The sequence below is a fragment of the Balaenoptera physalus genome (assembly GCF_965194825.1).
Source record: "Balaenoptera physalus genome assembly, chromosome: 20".
NCBI lineage: Eukaryota > Metazoa > Chordata > Mammalia > Artiodactyla > Balaenopteridae > Balaenoptera > Balaenoptera physalus.
In genome coordinates, this window is record NC_138901.1 from 149,863 (window position 1) to 176,295 (window position 26,433).

General features: G+C 41.9%; 1 protein-coding gene across 10 annotated transcripts in view; it reads left to right on the forward strand.

Annotated features, from left to right (window-relative positions):
* The first annotated feature begins 820 nt into the window (after window positions 1–820).
* The window catches only part of HELZ (helicase with zinc finger), a 156,601-nt gene continuing 130,988 nt past the window's right edge, over window positions 821–26,433 (forward strand). For 4 of the 10 annotated variants that reach the window (XM_082441859.1, XM_082441868.1, XM_082441860.1 and 1 more), the window contains exons 1-4: window positions 821–889; window positions 2,209–2,264; window positions 6,236–6,292; window positions 24,507–24,734. In XM_082441859.1, coding sequence (XP_082297985.1) covers window positions 24,525–24,734 — 210 coding nt within the window. In that variant the 5' untranslated portion in view covers window positions 821–889; window positions 2,209–2,264; window positions 6,236–6,292; window positions 24,507–24,524. Of the gene's footprint in view, window positions 890–2,208; window positions 2,265–3,272; window positions 3,350–6,235; window positions 6,293–6,337; window positions 6,547–12,326; window positions 12,385–24,506; window positions 24,735–26,433 lie in introns of those variants that run through there. The other 6 variants (XM_082441863.1, XM_082441862.1, XM_082441864.1 and 3 more) reach the window with 6 other exon arrangements.

Consider the following 26,433-nt stretch of genomic DNA (forward strand, 5'->3'; position numbering starts at 1 on the left):
CTGCCTCGGGAAGTCCCAGTTCGCAAGCAGCCCGGACTGTAAAAGGGTGGATTCGGCAGAGCCCAAAACCACATTCCTAGGGGAGGGGTGGGGTCCCCATCTAGAGGGTCGCGGATCGCATTACCGGCCGAGGGGAGGAGACAGCGGAAGGGAGAGTCAACAGGGGTAAAAGTTGCCTTTCGCTTAGTACTCCCCCTCCCCCTCCCTAACGCGCGGCGATGCCGGTAGGCTCGGGGACACAGTGTCCGCCCAGGTTCCGGAGCCCGACGGCCCCGGAACGGCTTGGCAGGACAGAGGCATCTTTCCATCCGCGGATGCGGCAGTCAGAGCGCCGGTTGGCCTGCAGGGCTGCCGGGCTCCGGGGCCCCGAGGGCGACCCCCGGCCGCCCGGGGGCGGGAAGCAGAAGCCCGCCTCCGGGCACCGAAGATCTAGAGCAATAACAGACGCATAAATAAATCAATGAGCAGCTCTTTGCTGCCAGCAGCAGGGAAACCTCGGGCTGATTAAATGCAGACGTGGGGTGTCTGCCAGGACAGGAGGGCGGCGGGGTACAGGGAACCGGCCTGGAGGCGAAGGGTGGGGGGAAGGGAGGCCGGGGCAGGAGCGACGGGTAAGACCCAAAGCCACGTTTTTAAACATGGGGGGGGAATTTTAAAGGCAAACAGTACGGGGGAGGAGGGGGGCCGGGCTGCGAGCCTCTGGGCCTCCCAGCCACCCGGGGCAACTTTCCGGGCGGGAGGTGCGGCCCGAGGGGCGGCGCCGGCGGCGGGAGGCGGGAGTCCGAGGCCGAGGGGGTGGGGGGAGTCACTTTAAAGGCTCTTTCTTACCCATAATGCTTTGTGGGGACGTTGACAAGTGGATCCAAGATGGCGTAGAAAGTAATGACAGGTAAGTCCTGACTTCCCCCTTCTCTGCTGCTGGGACCGCTCCGCGAGCTGCCGGAGCCCTCCGGAGAGGGGACCGGACTCCCCTCCGGTCCCCCGAGTCCCGGGAGGGGCGGCCCCGGGGCGGGCCTGGGGCCCAGACGGCCCGCGGCGGGGCCTGGGAAGCGGGGCTCTTCGAGGCGAGGCCCGGACGCTGGGGCTGTTTACAGCTTCTTCCCCTCCCTGGCCCCCTTCCCCTCCGCTGGGGGCCGCGGAGCCCTCGGCCCAGGCCGTGGAGGGGGCCTCGCAGACCCCGGCCGCGAGCCTGCGGGAGGTTTGTCCAGCCCACGGCACGCCGGGAGGGGGAGTCGAGCCGCCTTGCACGCTCCCCTCCTCCGGGTCGCGGCTGGGGGTGGGGAGCGTGCAGGCCTCCCACGCCCCGCTCGATTGCCCCCTCTGGGCTCGGACTTCCACGCGGGGTGGGGCGGGGGCCGGAGGGTGGGCGCGGGGAAAAGTGGGTCAGGGGTGCACCCCTCCCTCCCCCGCCGAGGGCTGTTGCCTGAGCTTCACTTTCTCTACCCCGTTTCTCCGCCCCCTCCTCGGAAATTCTCATTGGCCCACAAGCACATCAACAAAAATAAAAACAGACGATCCTTTCCTGGAGATTCCTTCAAGACTTCCCTTTTCTTGAGCTAAGGGACCGCAGTTTTATCTAAGGAACTTTGATTGCTCTCCCCCCAAATTATTTGAGCTTTCTGCACCCTCCCCTTTGCTGAGGATCCTCCAGCCAGGGTTGGAAATCAGGGTCTTAGGATTCTTCTTGGATTGAGATCCTCAGGTTTTGTTTGAAACTCAAAACTGTTGTTCCTTCACCCTCACCACTTACACTTTTCAGGCAAATCGTTAATAGATGTGTAACTCCAGAGACAGTGGATTCCTAGAGTTGGGCGGGGGGAGGGGGGAGGAAGGCGTCGTCCTGGCTAGTTTGTTCTTAATTTTGCCCTCTCAAACTCGTATGAATGGATTTCTTCTCCTTCATCTTTTCATTTTTCTCCTTCTTTTTCATTTCATTTTTTGAAAGTAAGGTCAGTCAGATATGACATTTTTATGTTTGAATTTTAAGAGCACTTTATAATTATTCTTTTATCACACAGAGAGGAAATGTTTTTGTTTTAAAGTAAAGCAAACAGACTCATTTACAAAGCTTGCATACTGTACCATTTTGGTAACTTTTTCCATTTGAAATTTATATGCCCTTTCACTTCAGGCTGATAGAATGTTTGCTACTGATCATGTCTCTTACTGGTGTTGTATAGACACATTTTACTTTTCTGTTTATCTCAGGAATTGGATGAAGTAATTGATCACTAAAGAACTACAGTGCTGGTGAGATGTGTAAGGTGAGACTGCAGTTAAAAATGATTTACCTTTTTTCCTTCTTTATTTTAATCAAGTCATGAGGGTGAGACTGAAACTAAGTAATTTGATGGGGCCATCTTTATTTCCAAATCACTCACTCAGTCAAATGGGAGTAGAGGCAGGGCTAGATTTGGAAAAGACAACTGTGTCAAGTATACCAAACTTTTCAGCTCCTGGAGCTTATCCAGAGCCAAATGTTATTTGCAGCCATCCTTGATTAGTATCTTCACCAGGGGTAATTATAGTTTGCCTATTTAAATTCCCTTGTGTAACTTTAATTGAATGTCTTAATTTTATCTGTCCTTTGGTGTCCATCACTTAGTCTGCATTGAGTGTTAGTGATTGTGTATGTGGATTTTGTGTGTCTGCAGTTTGTGGGACTCATGTAAAGTACACCCTTTCCATTGGAAAGAATTATTTCAGGCAAATCCTGCTTTTATTTTCTGAAAAATGGAACAGTGCTTGTCTCTCTCATAATTATTTGGAAATAAAAATGATAGTGGTGCATTTTGGTTAGGTTATTAGGGATAAGACTGGCTTCTTATTATCTTCTGGTCACATGTAGTGTGTGAATTCAGAGTGTTGCTCTATTTAATCTAACTTATAAGGCTTTGGATTTATAGAACATTATTAATATAGTGTCAATGAACAGTCAGTATTCTGTACTGGTGAGAAGGAGAGTGGTTTGCTAATTTTACATTCTTCACAAGCAATTTTCTCAACTTTAAAAATATATCTTTTTTTTTTATTTTAGGCATTGTAGATGTACTATACTACAGTGTGTGTGAGTGTGTGTGTCTGTAAAATATTTTACTATGGTTTATTGAGAAAATGTAAGTTGTTATGGTAGATTGGTTACTGCAGGGTTTTGTTTTTTTTTTCCTTTAACACATCTGGGTAGCCTTTGTATTTTGAAATCCACTCACAAAGTTTTCATCTCTATCACACATCTGTTTAAGAAGAGTAAGTTGTGCTTTATTTTATTCCAGATTGAGGCATACAATTGACATTTCTGCCTTAAAAAAAAACTTGGGAGAGGAAGGTGGACATAAAGCAAGATCTTTTTGTAAGTGCACACACCACATTTGCTTGTGTTTGAAACTCAGAAGTGCTTGTGTGTATTACATATATTTTTATTTTTATTCTTAGCAGAGCAGATATGGATTTTAAAATTTATTTATTTTCAGCTTACAGATGGAGGCATATTCATGCCTTAGACCTCCCAATCTGTACCTTTTATCTTTTTTTTTTTTTTTAATATACATAATACTTTGTGGAAAGAACCAGTGATCTACTTTTGGGCCTATGGAGATGTTTGTTTATAATCTAAAAGGGAATATTTAGAAATAGGTAATCTTGTGTGGCTGGTGTTGTTTGGCCTGAGCTGTGTCAAGACATTTTCCACAATTTTCACACGTGTAGACCATGTGAAGTGTTAGTATTCACTTCAAAGTGAAGTTGGTGGTTGACCACCAAACAGGTTGTCACACGAAGCATTCTAAAATGGGAAATGCCATAGTACTGAAGTTTGTGGTGAAGTGGGGGTCTGTGTCTTTGAGCTGAATGAAAACATAGCTTTCTTAGTCTGTCCTTTTGGCTGGGAAGCTGGGACACTATTTTTAGGTAAGGCGGGAGTTTTGGGGAGTCAGTAAGTGCCTCTCTATCAGCTGGTGCGCTTGATTTTTGCAGTTGTTAGCAAGAAGTTTTATTTCTAATACCATAAATATTCAGTCTGCATTGTTTTAAAGTATGTATACATTTATGGACAGTCCAGTGTTTTACTGGAGAAGGGAGTGATGCCAAAATAACAGGGGAAATCATTCCTACTTGCAAAGGGCCTTGTGTAGTTTAAAAATATAGAGCATATTCATGAAAGGCTAAGAATATTGCAGAGGGACCTACAAATAAGTAGACCAGATCTTACAGATGCATTTTTGTTCTCTGTTTAAGAAGTAGGCATGGTATTGATATTAAATGCAAATCAGTCTATAATTATCTGTCAGACTATATTTAAGATTCTAAATACAGGCCCAGCACAAGAAGTAAGGTCCTTTGCCTGTGGTTTTAAATGCGTAGCAGTTTTAAATGCATAGTAGATTTGGGGCCAAGTTTATCAACTTGTCGATAAACAAGAGATGGGGAGGAGCTACTTAAAAAATTATAAACAAATTGTTATGGCTCTTTATTTCCATAAACTTAGATAAGTGCACATGCAAATGTAACTTGATTTCTAAGTAATAGTTTGAATTGTTTTCTAGGAGAGAAGTATGATACGTGTGGAGAGTGCGGCCACAGCAGCTTGTAGTTCATTTAAACTGCTGGCTGTACTCAGGGTGGCTCCTGTAGCGCTGGCTAGGAGCAGCACGAAACTTAGTGGTCTGTCACTTCACCGGTGGCTGAGATAATACTTTTGAGCTTTCCTGAATTTAATAGAGTTAATATTCCTCTTTCAAAAATAAATAGTAGACATAACATGAAGATTTTAAATTTATATATATGTATATATATGTGCGCATATATATTTATATATGTATATATCTTTATTTTAAAAGCTACCAATTGTCTAAAGCAAATTGAAAGTTTTTCAGCATACGACTAAAGAGTCATACCAACTTGTTTACTGGTGTAAATTGTACTGGGTCAGTTTCTCCAAGGGCAGGAAGTTGTCTGGTAAAGCCAGAGTCTGTGTGTTCAACTTGTTTTGACCCCCAAAAACCCTGATTCATCATTAGGTTCTTCAAAGAATGCACGGCAAATTTTTTTGAGTAAACCATTGTGACATGTGAATGTTTGTGATTTTTGTTATTTCTGTGCCATATTTTAGGTGTTCTCGAAACCTCTGAATTTGCCTTTTTGCTTTCTTCTGTCGATATTCTCCTTGTGGTGAAAATATCCCTGTGAGGCGAGCTTCCTTTCTGTAGGCAATATGTGTAACTAATACAGTTAAAAAAATTATTTATTTTTATGTAAAACTGATGCATGCTATGGTAAACAAATCCGAGCAGTGCTAAGTGTATATAGGAAAAAAGATAAAAAGCCTCTGCTCTCCTTCCTCCATCTTTAGCCATGTCCCCCTAATCTGACCGTAGAAAGCAGTTGGTGTTACTTGGTGTTTGGAAGACCTCTCTTGCCTAGGTGCGCGGGCAGTAGTGAAAGCAGAGGGAGAAGTCAGGGAAAGGCATGGCCACTGAAACCGTTTAGATGTTAGGCAGGGATGATTCCGCCCTTATTTCCTGTGATGTTAATTAATATTGATAATCTTAAACTTCCATTCGTTCAAGATAACTGTAATTGAATTGTTAGTGAAACACTCAAACAGTTAATTGCATTGTCAGGTTGGTAAAGTTTTGATTTGTTGATCTTGTAAGGAAATAAATATTTGGAAATTGAATTCACGTAACCTTAGGGCCGGGAGTAATGTTGGTAATTATCATCTGTGGAACTTTATGATGAGATGCACAGTATACTTACTATAGGCTTTTTATAACTCATTATCTTTCCTTTAGTTTTCAGAACAACTCCAAGGTAGCTGTTATTTCTGCTTTGCAGAGGAAATTTAGGTTAAATGTGAATTAACGGACATAACGTTGCAAGACTAGTAAGTAGTGGTGCTGGCGTTGTGCCTTGGAAAGGGCGTTCTCTTTCCATTGCAGTCTGCTCTGCTGCTTCTATCTAGTCTGTCTTATTTTCCAGATAAGGAAATTGAGGCCTGGAGAAGTCAAGTGACTTGCCCAAGGTCACACAGCTCATTAGTAGCAACATTAAACCAAATTTTTATCTCTGGACCCTTATCTCAGGACTCTGGGTCCTGGCTGGTTACGCTACATTTTATTGAAGTACTGTGGACCAAACAGCCACACGCTGTGAGCACTGGGTACAAATGCTCCAGAACTGATGCATCAGCAGTCTGGTTTTCTAGCATGTGTTAAAAGGTTCCTTCTCTCTCTTTCAGAAATTATAAAGAGCTCTGATGGGCTATTTGGGTGATACCCAGTGCAGTGAACTGCAGGTGAGTAAGGTCTGGGAGAGCCTTATTTACAAAGCGAGGACTTGGTAATGCCTGAGGAAGAGACAAAAGAGACTTAATCTAGAGGAGAGTGTCTGGTCAGCAAGATGAGGTGGGACAAGGTGGAGGAGGTAGGGCACTGGTGCAGCGGGGGTGACCTGGCTGAATTGGCGACTTCTGGAGCAGACTGGGTGACGGTGAACATACTCCAGACAGACTGCCTGGCGCTTTGTCAGTTTGTTTGAAGAGAAGTGAGGGTAGGTTAATCTTCCACTTCTGTTTTGAATGAGTAACTGCACAGGGATTCAACCTATCTGCATATGATTGGATCTTCAGAGGTCCTTCAGTTTTTGTGTCAACATTCTTGAGTGTTGGTCACCCAGTGCTCTGATGAACGGGTTAAGTATTCAATTGTTTGTTTTTCCTGTTATCTGCTATGTGTGTATTGTCAGGAATGACTGTATGTATCTGCAGTTTTGAGGATCTGGATCCCAAGAACATGTCAATGGAAACAAAAGGTTAAACTTTTTTCCTAATGGTTGTATTAGTCCTTCAGATTATTTGTTTTTTGCTGAAATGCCCTAAGAATGACATTTTAGTCTTGAGTATTTATTATTTCACAGTAATTAATCTTCTTGGTCCATTATAGTATCTTGGCCATTCAGTGTTAAACTAAGAAAATGGTAATACTACAGAAAAACAATTAGAAGACTGTTTTAATATTGTCCTTGTGGGGCATCAGTGCTAAAATTATTTTTTGATATATTTTTAATACTAGTCCCAGAGACTTTAATGAGACAATGCTATATACTTTTAGGGTTTATAATTAAACTTAGGCTTGGCTACTTATTGATTGCTAAAGTAAAACATTGTTGTAGGGGTTCTTTGTTTCTTGAGTTAGGGTAGTTTTGCACAATTCATCCCCCACAGGTTCGTGGGGATGATCAGAAGACTAGTTGAGCTGGCTTCTTGGTCCTTGGAAAGCTGGGGTCTGGGTTGTCATAGGTCATTGTGATAAGAAGTGCATGAGAGTTCTCAGTTAAGGCCAAAGTGAGCAGTAAAAGAGAGGTGTGGACCTCTTCCTGAGACTATATCAAGTTTGCATCCTGGGACCCCTAGTTTCTCCTCAGTATGGTAGAACTTTCTCTCTTAAATTATAAAATAATTTAAGAATTGTTATTAAGTAAATTATTAAATATTTGGGTTACTACCCCTAAAACAGTTGATTTTGTTTTTGGCATTCTGTTAAAAAAAAAAAAATATATATATAGATATATATCTATATATATATATACACACACACACACACACACACACACACACGCACATATATATTATTGTACTCATTTTTAATTATGCATGTAATTTGAATTTTTCCTATTTATTAGATTATGAAACATTTCCATGTTATAGTTGTCACAATTTTAATTGACATGATTACACTTTGAGAGGCTGCAAAATACCTCATCGTCATGCCGTCAATAATTTACTTAAATCTTTTTATGTTAGATATTTATGTTGCTGGCTGGTTTTCAATTAATACTTTAATCTACGTTATTGTAGATACTATTGTATTTTTTTTCTGGCCAATTATATCTCTAGGATAAATTTTTGAATGCATTATTGTGTTAAATGGTATGAATGTTTTTATGGCTTTTGATGTATATTGCCATACTGTTTTTCAAGAATGTTATCCCAGTTTGTATTACTAACAGATATACAGATGTACCTGTTTCACCATAGCTGGATAGAAATACATTTTTAACTTAAAAGTTTTTGCTTATTTAATAGTGTAAGGTGGCATTTGTACTTCTTTGTTCTATAATGTTGAATTTTTCTCTCTGAGTCTCTTCATGGTGAATTGTTTGTTCATATCCTTTCCTATTTTAATCAGTAAACTATCGACGTGGGCTTTGGATGGTAAGGCAAGTATAACCAGCTAATAAACAGGTGATTATTAAAAAGATGATCAGAACGTGTTCAGTGAGAATGTTCAGAGGGAGTCGAGTCTAGATGGTAAACTTTCTTGAGAACAGTGGTTGAAGGGGAACAGGCGACTTATTCCGAGATTCAGCTCAGCAGGTGTTCAGTGCGCATGCGCTGCGTACCACGTGTTGCGGCCTCTTAGTGCTTCTCAGGTCATCATGGCATATACGTGGTCGAAGGAGGGGGCTGCTTGAGGCCTGACTCGTTGGGGCTTTGGCTGCTGAAGTCGCTTTGTGGAGGGAGGGCTGGGGGGATCGCTGACGAGGACATCTTGCGCTCATTCGCGGCATACCGCAGTGCCGTGGCACAGTCTTTGAGAAGCTCTGTTCTGAAGGATACAAAGATGAATAAAACATCATTTCCTCTGACAAGGAACGAATCATCTAGTAGAGACAGTAGGGGCACCAAAAAAAGAAAGGACTAATAGGAATCTGAAGGGTGCTATAAGAGGGGTTCAGACAAGGTGCCTCGGGGTTCAGCGGAGGGAGCGACACTGCCCCCTCGGGGATATAAGGGAACACTTCAGCTGAGGAGGTGGCATCTAAATTGCACCACTGTGAAACTGAGGCGCCGTGGCAAGAAGAGGGCATTCTGGAGGGAAGGGTAGCTTGAGCCAAGGCTGAGGGGCGGTGTTGCAAATGAGGCGGATGTCCGGAAACGGAGTATCCAAGTTACCCGGACCCTGGGTTTCGTGAAGGAACATAGCGGACAGTGAGGCGGCTGCGAGGTCACGACTGGGGTTTGGAGGGTGAATATGGTGGGTTGTCAGCGAGGAGAAACTAGAGACAGGGTTTTCAGCTGTGTTCAGGGTTCTACTCCGGGCGAGGGATGATGAGTGCCTGAGTTGGTGTACTTGGGAATGAAAGGAGGTGGTGGAGTCAGGAGAGATTTCGGAGGTTGAACAGAGAGGTGTGGTGACTGATTAGGCAGGAGGGGAAGGGAACAGTCAGTTCTGTGTCTCGAGTCAGAGGTGATGCTGAGGTTTTCATGGTTGGATGGCGGCAGAATGGGGCAGCAGGAACACAGAAGCCAGCAGGGAGAACGGGCAGGAGCACAGAAGCCAGCAGGGAGAACGGGTCTCAGGGGTTCAGCACAGAGAAAAGACGACTTTGGTTTTGTGTGTTGAGTTTAAGGAGCTAGTAGAAAGGTGAAATCAGAACCTTAACCCTGGAAGGGACAGAAGAGGAAGTTCAGGGCCCAGAGGAGCTGGAGGGGCCAGTGAGGTCTCACAGTTGGGCAGAGCAGCGCGAAGACTGAAGCTTCCCGATTCCCACTCCAGCGCTCTCTTCACTGCCTCAGACTGAGACGCTTCTCTGCTGTGCTGTTTTCCTCGCACCCAGGTGTGCTCAATAGGAAGTTGGAAGTGGCAGAGCTTATGTTGGGAGTGAAGAGTTTATTTTTTAATTACATTTTTTTTATTATGGAAAATTTCAGGTGTATAGAAGTGGAAAGGGTATAATCAATCCCACTGTACCCGTTGTTCAACTTTAATAGTTACTAATGTTGTTTCATCTGTTTCCTCCCTCTCCATCAATTATATTGAAGCAAATTGGATAAAGTGTTTTGGTGAACTTGAACTCTGGGTATTTGTAGTTAAGGAGAATTGAACAGTTCAGTAGGGTATGTTCTGAGCTTTCTGGGTGGGGGTCTAGAGTGAACAGAAGTAGGATTAATTGCCAGAATTCCTGGGCAAATCACTTACGTCTTCTGAGCCTTCGTTTGTCTGTGAGACGGAGGTAATAATGGCAGCGTCACAGAGTCACCTGAGATAAGGTGTAGAAAACCCTCTGTGAAGTGTGAGCCTCAGGTGTTACGCAGATTTTAGTTGTTGGTAATAACAGAAAAGGTAGTGCTGTTCCTTTGGGCCTCTGTGCTGCTGGCATCCAATACATTCTTATTATTCAGCAAAGAATTACGCGAGGTACCTGAGGCTTCAACAGGGAACAAAACAGACAAAATCTCAGCTCTCCTGGAGCTCATGTTCTGGGTCTGGAGGATAACAGGAAGCTAATACCTTAATAGTGATTAGTGTGGGCCAGACACTGTTCTAAGTGCACTCATATTTTACCCTATGTAATTCTTGCAGCAATGCCTTGAAGTGTGTAGCACTGTTACTATTCCCATTTTGCAGATTTGGAAATCAAAGCAAATTTTTAAGCAGATTGCCTCAGGTCACCATGCCAGGATTCAGATTCAGGCAGAGCTGGCTTCAAGCCTATACTCTTACCCCTTACCCCTGTGCCATTAGAACGCTTTAGCTCATTCATGGCGTACTAGTGTTTGATACAAATTAAAAAAGTAGGCCCTGATTGAAATTATTCCTAAACAAGTAAGTGTTCTCTTCTTGTGGGAGAAAAAAAGACAAAAACAAATGAAAAAAATGGCAGTACATAATTCTCTGTGGAGGGAGGTATATTAATATTCTTATATAGAAAAGTATTTTTCTTACTAACTTTTTATAGGCTTCACCAACTTTCTAGGTTTCTTTAGATACAAATGGCCACCTCAGTGGAAGGAAGTCATTCTCCTGCTGGTACTTGGGAAGAATCTCTTCTTGGATGGATCTCCTTCTTGCTTACAGTTCTTCTTTTTTCTCCTACTGCTCTCTTTCCTTACCTTGGGGCAGTTCCCTTCTCTGATTTCCCCTGTTCTCTGGGCCTCCTTTTCCTCACAGCTGTGGTGTCCCTTCCCAGTCTCATCAGCTGCCCATGTTCTCAAGGATTTCCTTCCTTCTGCCTTTGCCTTCTCTTCCCTAGCCTGCCTCTGTCAGTCACCTTGGGCCTTACCCTCTGTTTTGGCTTTTCTGAGTTGATTCAGTGGGAGTAACATCAGGACCAGTTTCCCACCTCTGCTCTGGCTCTGCCCTGCCAGCTCTGGGTTCTCCTTCATGAGCAGGGAAGATTGGGACATGGGCAGTGAGCGTTCCTTAAGTTTGCATCAGGGTTAGGGCATGGGCCTCACTCCTTTTAAGGAGGGTTAGGAGGGTATTATGGCTTGCATACTTGTGGGGTGTTTTTTTGAATATTGTTAAAATATATATAACATAAAATTTACCATTTTAATCATTTTAGCATATAATTCAGTGTCATTAAGTGCATTCACATTGTTGCACAACCATCACCACCATCCATCTCCAGAACTTTGTCATCTTCCCAAATTGAAGTTCTGTACTCATTAAACACTAACCCTCCATTCCCCTCTCCCTCAAGCACCTGGCAAACATCATTCTACTTTCTGTTTCTAAGAATTTGAATAGGGTCCATTCATACCATAGGTACCTCATATAAGTGCACTGATACAATATTTGTCTTTTTGTGACTGGCTTATTTCACTTAGCATGTCTTCAAGGTTCATCCATATTGTAGCATGTGGCAGCATTTTCTTCCTTTTTAAGGCTAAATAATATGCCATTGTATGTAAATACCACATTTTTTTTAATCCATCCATCTTCTGGTAGACACTCGGGTTGCTTCCACCTTTTGGCTGTTGTGAATAATGTTGCTGTGAACTTGGGTGTATACATATCTGTTCAGGTCCCTACTTTCAGTTCTTTTGGGAAATACCCAGAATTGGAATTGTTAGATCATATGGTAATTCTGCATTTAATTTTTTGAGGAATCCCCATATTGTATTCCATAACTGTAGCACCATTTTATGTCCACCAGAAATGTAAAAGGGTTCCAATTTCTCCACACCCTCGCCAACAGTTATTTTCTATTTTTTTGATAGTAGCCCTCCTAATGGGTGTGAAATGATAATATATACTTGTTTTTAAAGGTGTTTTATGTAGAGTAATAGAATTTCAGGACTAGAAATGGTATTAAAGATTTCTAATTCAATTAGCTGTAGGCAGCAACGAATGTTCTCGTATGTCTTAGCATTTTCACTTCTTTCTCAGTTGGAGAAAGGCATTTTGGGCAGATGGGTCTATACTGGATCTTCGGCTCAAGATGAACTATGTCTGACCCAGGCAGGGTACATGGAATGCAGCTTTGTAAGAGATCTGCTCTTCTCTTCTGCCAGTGACTCTATTTCTTATACTTCTTTACAGTTTCCAACTGTGTCTTCTGGGTTATTTAATCTTCTTTCCGGCTTCTTTAAGGGATAAGGTAATTGTATTCAAATAAACATATTTATTTAAAAAAACTAGGTAAGTTAGCAATTAATGAGCCCAAGATCAGTATAAACTGCTCAGATGATTAAAAAGACTGTAGTCAATATCAATTTGAAGGAAACCTAAATATTACTCCTGGATGTTAGCTATAATTCCTTACTATGTAAAATAAGTCACCCCTTTTCAATCTTTTTTTTTTTAATTTGGAGGAGATGAATTAAGCAGCATAAAATAAAATATATATTTACGAGAAGATTATAACTTCTGGATTAGTTTGGGTTTTGAATCTTTTTTAAGTTAAAGAAAACTGTTAGTTTAATTTATATTATGAAAATCTTTACGCCTACAGCAAAGTTGTAAGAATAGTATAATCAATACCCAATTGTTAGCGTTATGTCATAATTTGCCTTGTCTCTCTTTCTCTGTCAAATAGATAGAATTCTTTTTTTTCCTGAGCCAGCTGAAAGTAAGTGGCAGACATCTTAGATGGCATTTCATTCATACTTCATCGTGTGTCTCCTAAGAATGAGGACATATTTCTTCATAAACATAATACCATTATCACACCTAAGAAGATAATTCAGTAATACTAATAGTTATACTATCAGATATCAAGTCCATGTATAATTTTTCCTATTTCTCCCCGACATGTATTTTATTTCTTTAGTTTTAATTTATTTATTTATTTATTTTTGGCTGTGTTGGGTCTTCGTTTCTGTGCAAGGGCTTTCTCTAGTTGTGGCGAGCGGGGGCCACTCTTCATCGCGGTGTGCGGGCCTCTCACTATCGCGGCCTCTCTTGTTGCGGAGCACAGGCTCCAGACGCGCAGGCTCAGTAGTTGTGGCTCACGGGCCTAGTTGCTTCGCGGCATGTGGGATCTTCCCAGACCAGGGCTCGAACCCGTGTCCCCTGCGTTGGCAGGCAGATTCTCAACCACTGTGCCACTAGGGAAGCCCCTCTTTAGTTTCTTTTAATCTAGAATAGTTATCCCTTCCCTTTTAGTTTTTCATGATAATTAAGCATGTTGCTTGTTGAAAAATTAGAAAATGCAAATGAATTTAAAAAAATTGTAATCCACCACTCAGAGCTACCTACTTTTAATTTTGGAATAATTTTAGACTTACAGAAAGTTGTAAATGTAGGTCAAAGTTCTCATATACTCTTAACCCACCATTGTTAACATCTTACATTTTTAAGGTACATTTGTCAAATCTAAGAAACCATCATTGGAACATCAGTATTAACTAATTTCCAGATTTTATTTGGATTTCTCATTTTCCCACAAAGTTCTTTTTCTGTTCAGGGATCTATCCAGGATCCACGTTGAATGTGGTTGTCATGTCCTCTGGGCTCTGACAGTTTTTCAGACTTTCGTTTTTTTTTTTTTTTTTTTTAATTTCCATTTTATTCTTTTTTAATTTTTATTTTATTATTTTTTAAAAAATAAATTTATTTATTTTATTTATTTTTGGCTGCGTTGGGTCTTTGTTGCTGCGCGCGGGCTTTCTCTAGTTGCGGTGAGCGGGGGCTATTCTTTGTTGCGGTGAATGGACTTATCATTGCGGTGGCTTCTCTTGTTGCAGAGCACGGGCTCTAGGCATGTGGGCTCAGTAGTTGTGGCTCGCAGGCTCAGTAGTTGTGGCTCACGGGCTCTAGGCATGTGGGCTCAGTAGTTGTGGCTCGCGGGCTCTAGAGCGCAGGCTCAGTAGTTGTGGCGCACGGGCTTCATTGCTCTGCAGCATGTGGGATCTTCCTGGACCAGGGCTCGAACCCGTGTCCCCTGCAGGCGGATTCTTAACCACTGCCCCACCAGTTATTCTTTTTTTAAAAAATTATTTCCTCATTTGTTTTTATATGATGATGCCTTTATTTATTTATTTTTTATTATTGTTTATTTTTGGCTGTGTTGGGTCTTTGTTGCTGCGCGCGGGCTTTCTCTAGTTGTGGCAAGTGGGGGCTACTCTTCGTTGTGGTGCGCGGACTTCTCATTGTGGTGGCTTCTCTTGTTGCGGAGCACGGGCTCTAGGTACACGGGCTTCAGTAATTGCAGCACCCGGGCTCAGTAGTTGCGGCACACAGGCCCTAGAGTGTGCGGGCTTCAGTAGTTGCGGCGTGTGGCCTCAGTAGTTGTGGCTCGCGGGCTCTAGAGCGCAGGCTCAGTAGTTGTGGCGTACGGGCTTAGTTGCTCTGCGGCATGTGGGATCTTCCCGGACCAGGGCTGGAACCCGTGTCCCCTGCATTGGCAGGCGGATTCTTAACCACTGCGCAACCAGGAAAGTCCCAGACTTTCCTTTTTTTAATGACAATTTTGAAGAGTCCTGGTTCAGGTATTTCATAGACAGTCCCTCAGTTTGGGTTTGTGTGATGTTCTCCTCATGATTAGAATGGAGTTAGGGTTTTGGGGAAGGAGATATTTACTTTTAATATTTTGTTTCATCTCTATTTCTTGGCTTTTTATATAAGATATTCAATGCATATAGATATATATTTACAAAAGTAGGCTTATAGACTATTATTTTATAATCTGCTTGCTATTTTGTAGTCTGCTTGGTATGATGATGGTCGTGGTGGTGGTACACTTTTGTTTTAATTATGCCGTTGGCTCTCTTGCGTTGATTTACATTTTATTTATAAAGCTCAACTGCTTTGGATTATGATGTGTTTACAAGGCTACACAGATAATCCGGAAGGGAAAATGAAGAAATACAAATGACAGAAAATGTTTTATAATAATAAAATTTTCTTGGCAAGCAGCAACCTTTTCTCAAAGTCAGTCTTTTAATATAATTTGCTTCATAAATATGGGTTTTTTGTTTTTTCATATCTTTATTGATTAGTAAGCATGTTAAATGACTTGGGAGGAATCTCACTGTCTTCAAGAAATAATTTGGAATTATTGATCCAGAATGCTGACAGTTCTCAAAAATGGGTCAGGAAAATCAAAGTAATAGATAGAAAAAAAAAATCTCAATTTTAGCTCTTGATATAACTTTTCTTAAATTTAGGGTTTTTCTTTTTATAATTTAAGTTACTAAAACAGATGGTGGAAGGTCCATCAAGATATTTATTTTATGTATTTAAAGCATTTTACTTTGCTGTATTGAATTCCATTCATTCTGGAATTTAGGAGAATTTACCTCTTTATGAAAGAGATTATTCAAAGTAGAAAATGATTGATGACCTTCGCTTCCAGTTTTCTTCTCAATAGACTTAGTTTCTCTTCTAATGCTTCTTGCATACTCAGTAATTTTATAAGTTTTAGAGAAAAATGCAAGTCTGGCTGAATATTAAGCACAGTACAATAAATAAAGCTTTTTTACTTTGCAGAATATTTTACACGTGTGTCCCATAGATTCATCACAGATTCTAGTTTTGGATAAAGGCAAGTACATTTAAAGACAATACAACATCCCTGTCTATGACATTGGCATTCGAATGAGAAGTGAATTTGGTTCAGGACAGTTCTTGGAATGCTTGGCATTTAGGTTATTTTAGGTCAACTCTTTCGGAAATTCAATTAGAGTATTTATTGAATGGTTTTAGTGAGCTGAATGGTTGTCATGGGGATATAGATGATATAAAACATGACTCCTATTTATAAAATAGTTGTGTTGGTCAGATAAGGCATCTTGCATGATGTATTTAATCCAAGATAATGGATGAGTAAGAGGCAGATCATTGTATAGGAAGTAATTTTGGTTTTGAGAGAGGCATTCTTAGGGAAATAGGCCTTGAAGTGTTCATTTAGAGCTGGGCAGGATTCAGGTCCGGAGAGAGGAGGGGAAGGATATTTGCGTAGAGGGAAGGGCATTGGCAGAGCCTCAGAGGCCTGACGGTCCCTGGGGCATGTGTGGGAATGGTGGGAAAGTTGGGTTGCAGTCAGCCTGTGGGTGGCCTGGACGTTGGGTAATGAGCGTGGCCGTCAGTTTATGGGCGCCGTCTCTAGAGTGGTCTGTAACTTGCTTCCTCCCTGAGGAAGTGTGACACGCTTCTGCTAGCGGCAGTGTCTTCCCCACAGCTGTGCTGTCCGTTGAGGAGAAGGGGGCCTGCTCTGCCATGGCTTCCTTACTCCTCAGGGTATGGCATGTGAGTTATTTTAATAATGTATCAATCTGCCTTTTCTTTCTTTTGTCACCATGCATTTACTTTCTAAAATGGTCTTGTTTTCAGGATAATAATTGGGTTTCCACAGGGAAAATAATAAGGTATGAAGCAAATTACTGACTAAAGGCAAACTACTGACTTAAAAAAATGAATCTCTAATCTTTTTTCTAGTAGTTCTTCTTTTGTTTAAATTTTTGTTTTGTTAGTTACGTAAAGAAACTTATGTGTAGTAATTTCTGCTCAGGTGGATCGTGGTAATGTTTAGCACAGCTCATTGGTCTTCTGGAACCTTCACAAATGCAGTCTGATTCATTCCAGCCAAGTTAATTGTGAGGTGGATAATTTTTTTTCCCCTAATGGAGTCAAACGTAAAAGACAGAGATACAGAAATCATCTTCAATTTAGATTGAAGAAATTTTAGTTACTACTGTTTGTTCCTGCTGTTTGATCACAGTTTATTTTTATTTTTTGAAGTCTGTCTCTAATCAAATAAGATTTAATTTTTTAGAAGCAAAAGAGGACCATGACTAAATTAATAAGAAAAGTTAATTTAAGGACAATAATTGATTTTTAAAAATATAAAAGTACATTTCATGACTTGATCTCAAGATGATCTGGTGGTTATCCTTATACTGTCGCAGAAGGAAGTCCACAGTGGGACGAGAATGATGCTTGCAAATCACCACCCTTCTTATTATCTAGTACTGAACATGTCTTAGTCCAGGCCAGTCTGCCTGCCACCTCTGTGGTACACTGTTGACTTCATTTTTCTTCCAGTATTTACTTTTGGTCCTGGAACAATTATCTAGCTGTGATGGGATTCTTCAAAAGTATTCTTCAAAGTATCCTACATTTTGTACCTAGTGAACTAGTGATTGTTCTGTTTGCAGACATTCTTTCTGAGGCTCTGCTCTTGCCTCGAAAACCTACATTTGCAGAAAGGGAAATGTATAGGTTTTCCTTTTATTAACAAACTTATCCTTCTTTATTTCTTTCCAGTTTTTAAAAACCGTGTCCATTGTGACATTGAGATTCATATTTTAAAAATAATTTAAAAATTTTATTCTTAAAATTATCATACAGTAAAACTAACTTTTTTCTTTTATTCTGTTAATTTAACACGTGTAGTTTGTGCAGCCATCACTACAATCAGAATACAGAATAATATTATCACCCCCCAGAATTCCCTAATGCTATCCTTTTATAGTTAACTGTGCCCATCCTATAACCTCTGCAACCACTGACCTTTTCTCCGTCCCTATAGTTTTGTCGTTTTGAGAATGTCATATAAATGGAATCATACATGTAAGCTTTTGAGACTGGGTTCTTTTACTCTGTCTTTGAGATTCATCTAAGTTATTGCATGTATTGAAAGTTTATTCCTTTTTATTACTGAGTAGTTTTCCATCCTCACTCATTAAAGGACATTTGGGTTGTTTCCAGTTTTTAACAATTACGAATAGAGCTGCTGTGGACAATTTGTGTACAGACTTTTGTGCAAACATAGTTTTCATTTATCTCTAGGGTAGCTGTCTCTGGGGAGAGGGACTCACTATATCATCTGCTGGGTGATATAGTGAGTATATTTTTAACTTTATAAGAAACTGTCAACCCTTGTTCCAGAGTGTCTGTACCATTTTATATTCTCCCACTAGCAATGTATGAGAGTTCCACCTATTCCACATCACTGATATTATCAGTGATTTTAATTTAGCCATTCTAATAGGTATATAGTAATATCTTATCGTGGTTTTAATTTGCATTTCTCTGATGACTAATGCCATTGGACATCTTTTCATGTGCTTATTTGCCATCATTAGATCCTCTTAGTGGAGTGCCCGTTGAAATCTTTTGCCTAGCTTTTAATTGGGTTGTTTTCTTACTGTTGAGTTTTGAGAATTCTTTATATATTTGGATACAAATCCTTTTTCAGGTATGTGATTTGCAGTTGGTTTTCTCTCAGTCTTTAGCTTGGCTTCCCATCCTTCTAACATAATAGTGTCTTTCAAAGAGCAAAAAGGTTTAATTTTGAGAAAGTCCAATTCATAAATTTTTTTCTTTTTTATATTATACTAAGATGGGTAGATTTTAAAATAAGTTTCTGTTCTATAAAAGTGGTGAAAAGTAACTTAGTGACGGGAATGTTCTCCTCAAGTTGACTTTGTGGAAGGTGCACATGTTATTTTCTGGAAAGGTAGTGCTAATTAATATACTCCCTAGTCTTGGGAACATCTAGGACTTTTGTTTAACCAAAGGATGCAGTTGGTTTAGGTTTGTGAGGGTTTTCACACTTTTTTTTAAAAATGATAATCACTAATGTGGTTAAATATGTATACTTTCATAATGCAGAACTATGTAGGAATTAGTCCTTAAGACTCTTCCAGGGTTAAAATAGTGGTATATTACATTCACATTTGATGCTTTTGGGAGTGCCTGAGTTTGTTTCTGCTTCACTGGAACAGCATTAGAACTTTGAGTGTTGGTTCAGATTCAGTGTCATGGCTAAAAGCACGAGCTGCATCAGAATGTCTGGATTTGAATCCTGCCTTTTATTTGCGGTGTAACTGTGGGTGAGTAACTTAACTTCTCTGTGCTTCAGTTTCCTTATCTGTTAGTGGGAATGATAATAATAACATCCACCTTGTAAGGTTATTATGAGGAATCAAGTAGATTACATAATATAGTCATTTCAACAGCATCTGGCCCACAGTAAGCATTCAGCAAATGGCTCTTGTTGTTATTTTTATTATTATTGCTGAAATAGCTTTTTGATAAAATTGTTTAAACAAATGTTTTGGAATATTTTCAAGAGTCAGAATAACCACATATCACACACTAAGTCATTTCTCTCCCATGCCCACTTTTTTCTCTTTACACGTGTTATTATTAATCAATACCTGTGACCAGTGTTTTTAATAATCACGTGTATATACACTGTTTTACAAGACAACTATCCGTTCATTCCATTTTTCACATCCTGTGAGGTACTAATCAGATATACACATATGCATCAGTTCGCTTCAGCTGCCTGAAATATCAACCTAAATTGGCTTAAGCTGGAAAGAAATTTGAGTTAGGCTCACCTAACTGCAAAGTCAGGCACAGCGAGCTGGATTCAGGGCTCAAGTAAAGTCATCAGGACTCAGGTTCTCCCCACGAGTCAAGTGCGCCTTTTCCTGTATGGACTTTAGTTGTAGGAACTGTGTGTTAGAAAAATGGCTGTAGCACATTCATCCCCTGTAGCCTGTTAGCGCTTAGGTTCAGCCGGGAAGAGCGCCTGTCTCTTTCCCAGAAGCCTCAGCAAAAGTCTCATGATGTCTCATTGGCTCTTATGGGGTCACGTGTCTGACCTGGAGCCGATCGCTGTTTGAGGCTGTGAGACTGGGATTGACCAGTTCTGGTCACATGGCAGCCGTGGCTCTATGGCGGAGTCGACCCCGCCGGAGCCACGCTGACTGAGGGTCCGGGAGAGGTGCCTACTCTGAGGGAATTTGTGGGCTTTTATTACCAGAAAAAGGGATGGGCGCTGGCTGGTCAAACGGCTAATGTGCTATTAGGCTCTTTTTGTAGATCGGCAGCAGATCACAGGGGTTAATGGATTTGAATTAGAATCTTGGTTTCTGATTCCAGCTTTTTTGTCTGTGAAGTTACATCCTCCAGGAGTGCGTTCCCCACAGGGGCAGGAGTTTGCAGAAGGTTAGTGTTGTGTATTCTTTTGGTGAAAGTTGGATAATTTTCAACAGGAAGAGAAAGAGTCGAGGCAAATCGGGGTGGCCCTCGCAGTGGGTGGACGTGGTGGTGCTGCTTCCCACAGTGGTGGGTGCAGGCGACTCAGCGCCCTTCTCCGGGCCTTTCTGTCCCCGTGGCAGAGGCTGTACAAGACCCAGCTTGGTCAGTGTCTGTCCGCCACGTGGCGGGGTCGCGTGCTGTAGACACGGGTGTATCCGTGTATCCCGGCCAAGAGTGTCGGCTACATGGTGAGGTGTGTCTGGGAGCTGGCCTCGTGTAGAGGTAGTTTCTAGATCTCTGTGTTTTTTGTAGTCCGTTTTAGCGTGGCTTGAGACATTGTCTCACTTTGACTTCGGCTGGCAGTTTTTATTTTATGTTTTTCAAGAAGGTGCTTGAACTTCTTCAGGAGTATGTGTAGCCAGGTCATGCTGTTTTCTGAAGAACCAGGGAAGACAGTTACCAGAGACCTGCCTTGTATGGAGAGCTGCACTACAGAAGTACCCGCAGTGAGGTTCAGGGAGACCGCAGTTAGAAATGAACTGTTGGGACCTGATTAATTAACAGACGTAATTGTGGTAGGCATCTTCATATCCAGTGCTGAGGTGGGCACCTGAGCCTACATATCAGAGACATTAACTCTTGAAATTAAGTCACTTCCCCCCATAGCTCCCGGAGTTAGTAATTCTGTCCCTAATCTCTACTTCTGTGTTACTTTTATTGAGATTTCCCTGGCTAATATGTTTGGTGATTAATGTTGACGGTAGTCTTTGTGATCTCCCCTCAGAGCCAGTTTTAGGGGTTAGCTTGTCTTTGTCAGCGACGTACAAGTACACTTGTTTCTCCAATGGCTATTGGAGAGCATAATCATTATTATGATCGCATAATCATAACCATTATTATTTTATCGAGATGGAGAAAATGGGTGAAAATAATTCCTCTGTCAAGTAGATAAAGTAGTTACATAGCATGATATTTTATTTTCTATAAATACAGTGTTGTATGTTGAAATCTGTAAAGTGATTTCCACTTTATATAAATCGAAAATATGGAATTTTAGTGAAATAACAGTAGCTAACACTTACTGAGCACTCACCGTATGCCAGGCATTCTTTTAAGCACTTTACACGTATTATTTCACTTAATTCTTAAGTGAAAATAAATAACCATAGGAGGTAGGTATTAGTTGTCTTCTTGCCATTTTAGAGGTGAGCAAGTTGAGATGCTTGAGGCTAAGTCATTTGCTCCAGGTCACACAGCTGGTGAGTGACACAGTTGGTGAGTGACAGCTGGTGAGTTCTGAATGTAAGTCCTCTGGCTCCAAGTCTGTGCTTTGGATCACTGTGCTGTGTTCTCTCCCTAGTAAAGATTTTAGCTACTGTGTTGTTAGTTTTTCTTTTCATTTTATTTCTTTTTGTAATATTTTCTAGATGTGGGCTAGGAGTTTTATAGAGAAGATTTGCTAATTCTAGGACCTTTGGAATCCATGGATTTATCCATCTTCTGTTGCTGTTATCTGGCAAGCAAACACTATATGCTTGTTTATATCAGTAGGTCTCAACCAGGAATGATTTTGCCCCCCAGGGGACACTTGCTGATGTCTGGAGACAGACATCTTTAGTTGTCATAAGTCAGGAGACGTGCTCCTGGCACCTGGTGGTCAGAGGCCGGGATGCTGCCGAAACATCTTGTGAAGCACAGGACAGCCTTCCGCAACAAAGAATTGTTCAGCCCAAAATGTCAGTAGCATCAGCTCTGGCCTATAGAATAAGTTACTGATGATCTTGTAATGCCATTCTGATCTCTAATGGGCAAAGTCACGTTAGTAATGTAGAAATGATTACTTTTGTTGTTTGTTTGATAATTGATTTCCCCAAATTAATGCATGTTTGTATAAGGGACATAAACACCAACTATAACTTAAATATTTAAGTTCCCTTAAAGTAAACTGGGAATTATAGCCCAGTGAGGGAGAGCTGAGGAAGTTTAAAGGGAGGCCGGGTGATGCCTGAGGGTACAATACTCTAAATATTTGTTGGATTACCTTGTGAATAACACAATTAGATTTCATTTTTTGTGTTGTGTTAACTTGTCAAATGTATAAACATTTTAAATATCCTGTAATTTTAAAAACCGTGTTTTGGTATTTTTTTAATTAAAAATTTCATACCGAGAAAAGGGGAGACTATTACATTGTACCCCATGTATGTACCACCCATATTTAACAAATACTAACAAATACTGAAGTCCATTTTGAGCTCTTTCTCATCCCATCCCTTAGGTGTTTCTGCATTTTTTGTTACACCAAACATCTCAAAAGTTGAAGGGGCCTGGACCTCTTCCGACGTCTGTCATCAGGCCTCACTCACTGCTGCTGCCTTTTGTCTGCCTGTCAGCTTCTCCCCTCATCGTTCACTGCAGCATATAGGCGGCAGAGGGCGGAGCCAGGTTGTCTTTTCAAAGCTGGAAAGGCCAGGCCGAGAGTGGATGTGTAGGCTGGAGAGAGGCGGGAGGACGATAAGTATGGGTGTCCCCCAATGTCTGAAGGTAGAGCGTTCCCATGAAACCTTTCATAGGCCGAAATGGCGTAAAGCGAAGAAGCAGTGACCATAGGACACACCTTGCTGACGGATGCACAAAATAAACTGAGCTAAAGCGCAGAAGCTCAGCAACAGTTGAGAGCTGTGGTGCTTTGGTGCCGAGGTGCTGAGTGTGGCTCCCGGGAAGGAGCCGGGCGGCGCCCCTTTCTCCCGCCTCTGCCGCTCACGGTGCGAATTGCCCCTGCGAGCGCTGCTGCCGAACGCGTGCGGACGCTGTTGTCACTTTCCCCCCTTTTTTGTAAAAGTGGATGCCCTCTTTGGATTCCTTTTGGTGAGGAAAACAGGCACTAACGTGGGTCCTTCTTAAAAGCAAAGCGGCATAAATCGAGCTTTGGAAAGATGGAGGAGACCTGTACCTTGGGGCCACTTGGTAAGGTGGAAAGTGGGGAGCGTGAGTGAGGGTGGGAACAGGCAAGAAGAGCAGCCTCCGTACCCACAGAGATGGTGATCAGGGGCCAGCAAGAGTGATCCTCCGAAGCAGCGTTGTGACTGTCAGGTCAAAGGAGTTTAGGTCTTCTTTGCCCAGGTTTTCTGCTCCCTGCATTATGAGTGGTATAGCTCAGGAGAGGCTGCGCTTGAATTCTCAGTCTCTTTCACTTGGACTGCTTAGTGGTCTGTTATTAATGGCAATGCCTGCTTCTCACCAGTTGTTCACAGGACTTCTACATGATAGGTTCCTTCTTTTTTTTTTTTTTGACCGCACCATGCCGCCTGTGGGATCTTAGTTCCCCGACCAGGGGTCAAACCCTCCCCCCGCCCCTTTCCGTGGAAGCGCGGAGTCCCAACCCCTGGACTGCCTGATAGGTTCCTTCTTTATTTAAACACCTCCCATCATGCTCCATTGCTATGGAATAAAGCCCTCACTTCTTGTGGCATTGGAGGGCATTCTTAGCTCCTTTCCCTCCTTCTCTGACACACCTGGAGTTTATCATGTGCTTTCTCTTGTCTTGGTGATTTCTTGTGCATTCTCTCTGAAGAACTCCCCTATGCTCTCCCTGTCATCTCTGCACAGTGAACTTGTGTTCTTCTTTTGAGGTCAGCTCATGCCTTTCGGCAGATGGAAGGTATTTCTTGCTATTTTTCACTTGTGCTTTGTCTGTCTTGCTAGAATCTGAGTTTCTTGAAAGCAGTGATGACATGCTTCCTCTTTGAGTTTAGTGCTGCTAACACAGGGCCTGGCCTCAGGAAGTGTTTGCTGAACTGAATTAATAGCCAGTTCGAACTTGCCCTTGAGCCAGTTTTTTGTACTGGTGGGAAGAATCCTACATGGTATGGACTTTGATTCTCTGCAGTCTCAGTTACAGAATTATAAGACCGAAAATAGGAGGCTGGGGTAGGAAACATTTTTGCACCTTCTGGTTTAAAAGAAAAAGAGACGCCTTCATGGCTTATTACACTTTGTAATATTCAGCATCATGTTTCATTTATAAATTTGATGTATTGTTGGCATGATCCTGACTTACGGTTGATATTTTGCTTGGATTTTAGTAAAGACTTCATAAAATATAAAAGAGAAGTATAGAATTTGTAGCATCAATAGTTGCTGCTCAGCTCTGACCTTGATCAAAAGGCTGGTTGAGAGTAATTATTTAGATAGATAGTTGAGCCAGTTGAGTTAGGAATGGGGCTAGAATTGATAATAAGTTTTTAAAACCTTTTCTTACTTGTTCTTTCTCCCTGTCTTTAGGATTTTTGTCCCTGAGTCATGGAAGACAGAAGAGCTGAGAAGTCATGTGAACAAGCGTGTGAATCACTTAAGAGACAGGACTATGAAATGACCCTCAAGCACTGCACAGAGGCCCTCCTTTCTCTTGGCCAGTACTCCATGGCTGACTTCACAGGGCCGTGTCCACTGGAGATAGAAAGCATCAAAATCGAGAGTCTTCTTTACAGAATTGCCTCGTTTTTGCAGCTGGTGAGTAAACACTGTCCATGAGCCCGTGCTGAACCATGTAGAATGGCTGTTTTCTGTGAGTGGGGACTGTCGCTGATCACTGCTTCTACAAATCACCACATTCTGGGCTGAGGACATGAGTGAAGTGGCTGGTGATTGGTGAATATCTTTGATGGCAAGTAACTGTGTTTTTCAGCCTTGAAAGTATTACGGTTGTATAGCATTTTGGATTATTCACTCCATTCAACAAATATTTCAACAAATATTATTCAGTCAATACAACAAATGTTTGTGCTGTTCTAGGTATTTGCTATACGTTGGTGAAAAAGAAAGAGAAAGACCCCTCCTTCATAGTACTTTTTCTAGTGGGGGGGCAGACAGTAAACCGTAGGCATTACAAATAAGTAAACACTGTAGATTGTTAGAAGGCAACAGTCTGCATGGAAAAAAAGTAGAATAGAGGGTTACTAGGGTTAGGGATAGGGTTGCAGTTTTAAATTGGGTTAAGATAGGCCTCATGATAAGGTGACACGAAGGAGGTAAGGAAGTGAGCCATGTTGAAAACTGGAAGAAGATCATTACAGGCAGAGGGAACAGTCAGTGCAGAATTCCTGAGGCGGAAGCATGCCTGCCACGTCTGACGAACAGTTGGGAGGCCCTTGTGCTGGAGTTAAGTGCCCAAGGGGGAGAGTGCAACAGGGCTAGATCCTGTGGGACCCTTCAGGCCACTGTAAGGGCTGGTGTCTGCTCTACTTGAGATGGGACGCTGTTGCGGGATTTTGAGCAGAGGAGTGGCATGATCTGCTTTAATAGGAGTTACTTGGCCTTTGTGTTGAGAATAGACTGTAAAAGTGTAAGAGCAGATGCAGGGAGACTAGTTTGGAAGCTATTAGAATAATCTAGGCCAGCGGTGAAGTGGCTCAGATCAAAATGCTAGCAGTGGAGATGGTGAGAAGTGGTTTGTTCTGGTTACAATCTGAAGATAGAACGAAGCAGATGTCCTGATGTACTGAAGGCAGGGAGTGAGAGGTATAGAGCAGTCATAGTTTACTTACTTCGCCCTTTTTCTGTCTGAGCAATTGGCAGCGTGGAGTTTCCTTACACTGAGATGAGAGGGCTGTAGGTGGGGAGATGGGAAAGGGTTCATTTTGGACATACTGATTTGAGATGACGTTTAGATATCCAGCTGGAGATGTTGAATAAGCAGTTGGATATGCAGGTCTGGAGTTTGGGAGAGAGGTCTGGGCTAAAGGTGTTAATTTGAGAGTCTGTGGCCTGTGGATGATATATAAAGTCTTACGCCTGGGTCAGATCAGCAGGGGAATGAGTATAGGTAGAGAGAAGGGGAGGGCTGAGGACAGTCTTGTGGCACTAGTTTAAGAGGTTGGGAGGAGAAGCAAAGCATCCTGAAAAGCAACCCATGAGGTTAAGGAAAACTAAGAGAGTAAGCTGTCCTAGGAACCAGTCAGAGAAAGCCTGTCCAGATGAGGGAATGTTCAGTGTCCATTGCTGTGAATAGAGTCGTGAGAACTGAGAATTGACTGAGAGATGACAGTGTGTCTAAATGGGTACATGTAAGTGTATCTAACTGGATTCACTGGCAGTCACTGGTGACCTCCATGAGAGCAGCTTCCATGGAGCGGTGGGTGAAAGCCTGATAGAAGAGAGTTTATGAGGAAGTCAGAGGGAAGGGAATTGAAATACATGATATAGACACTTC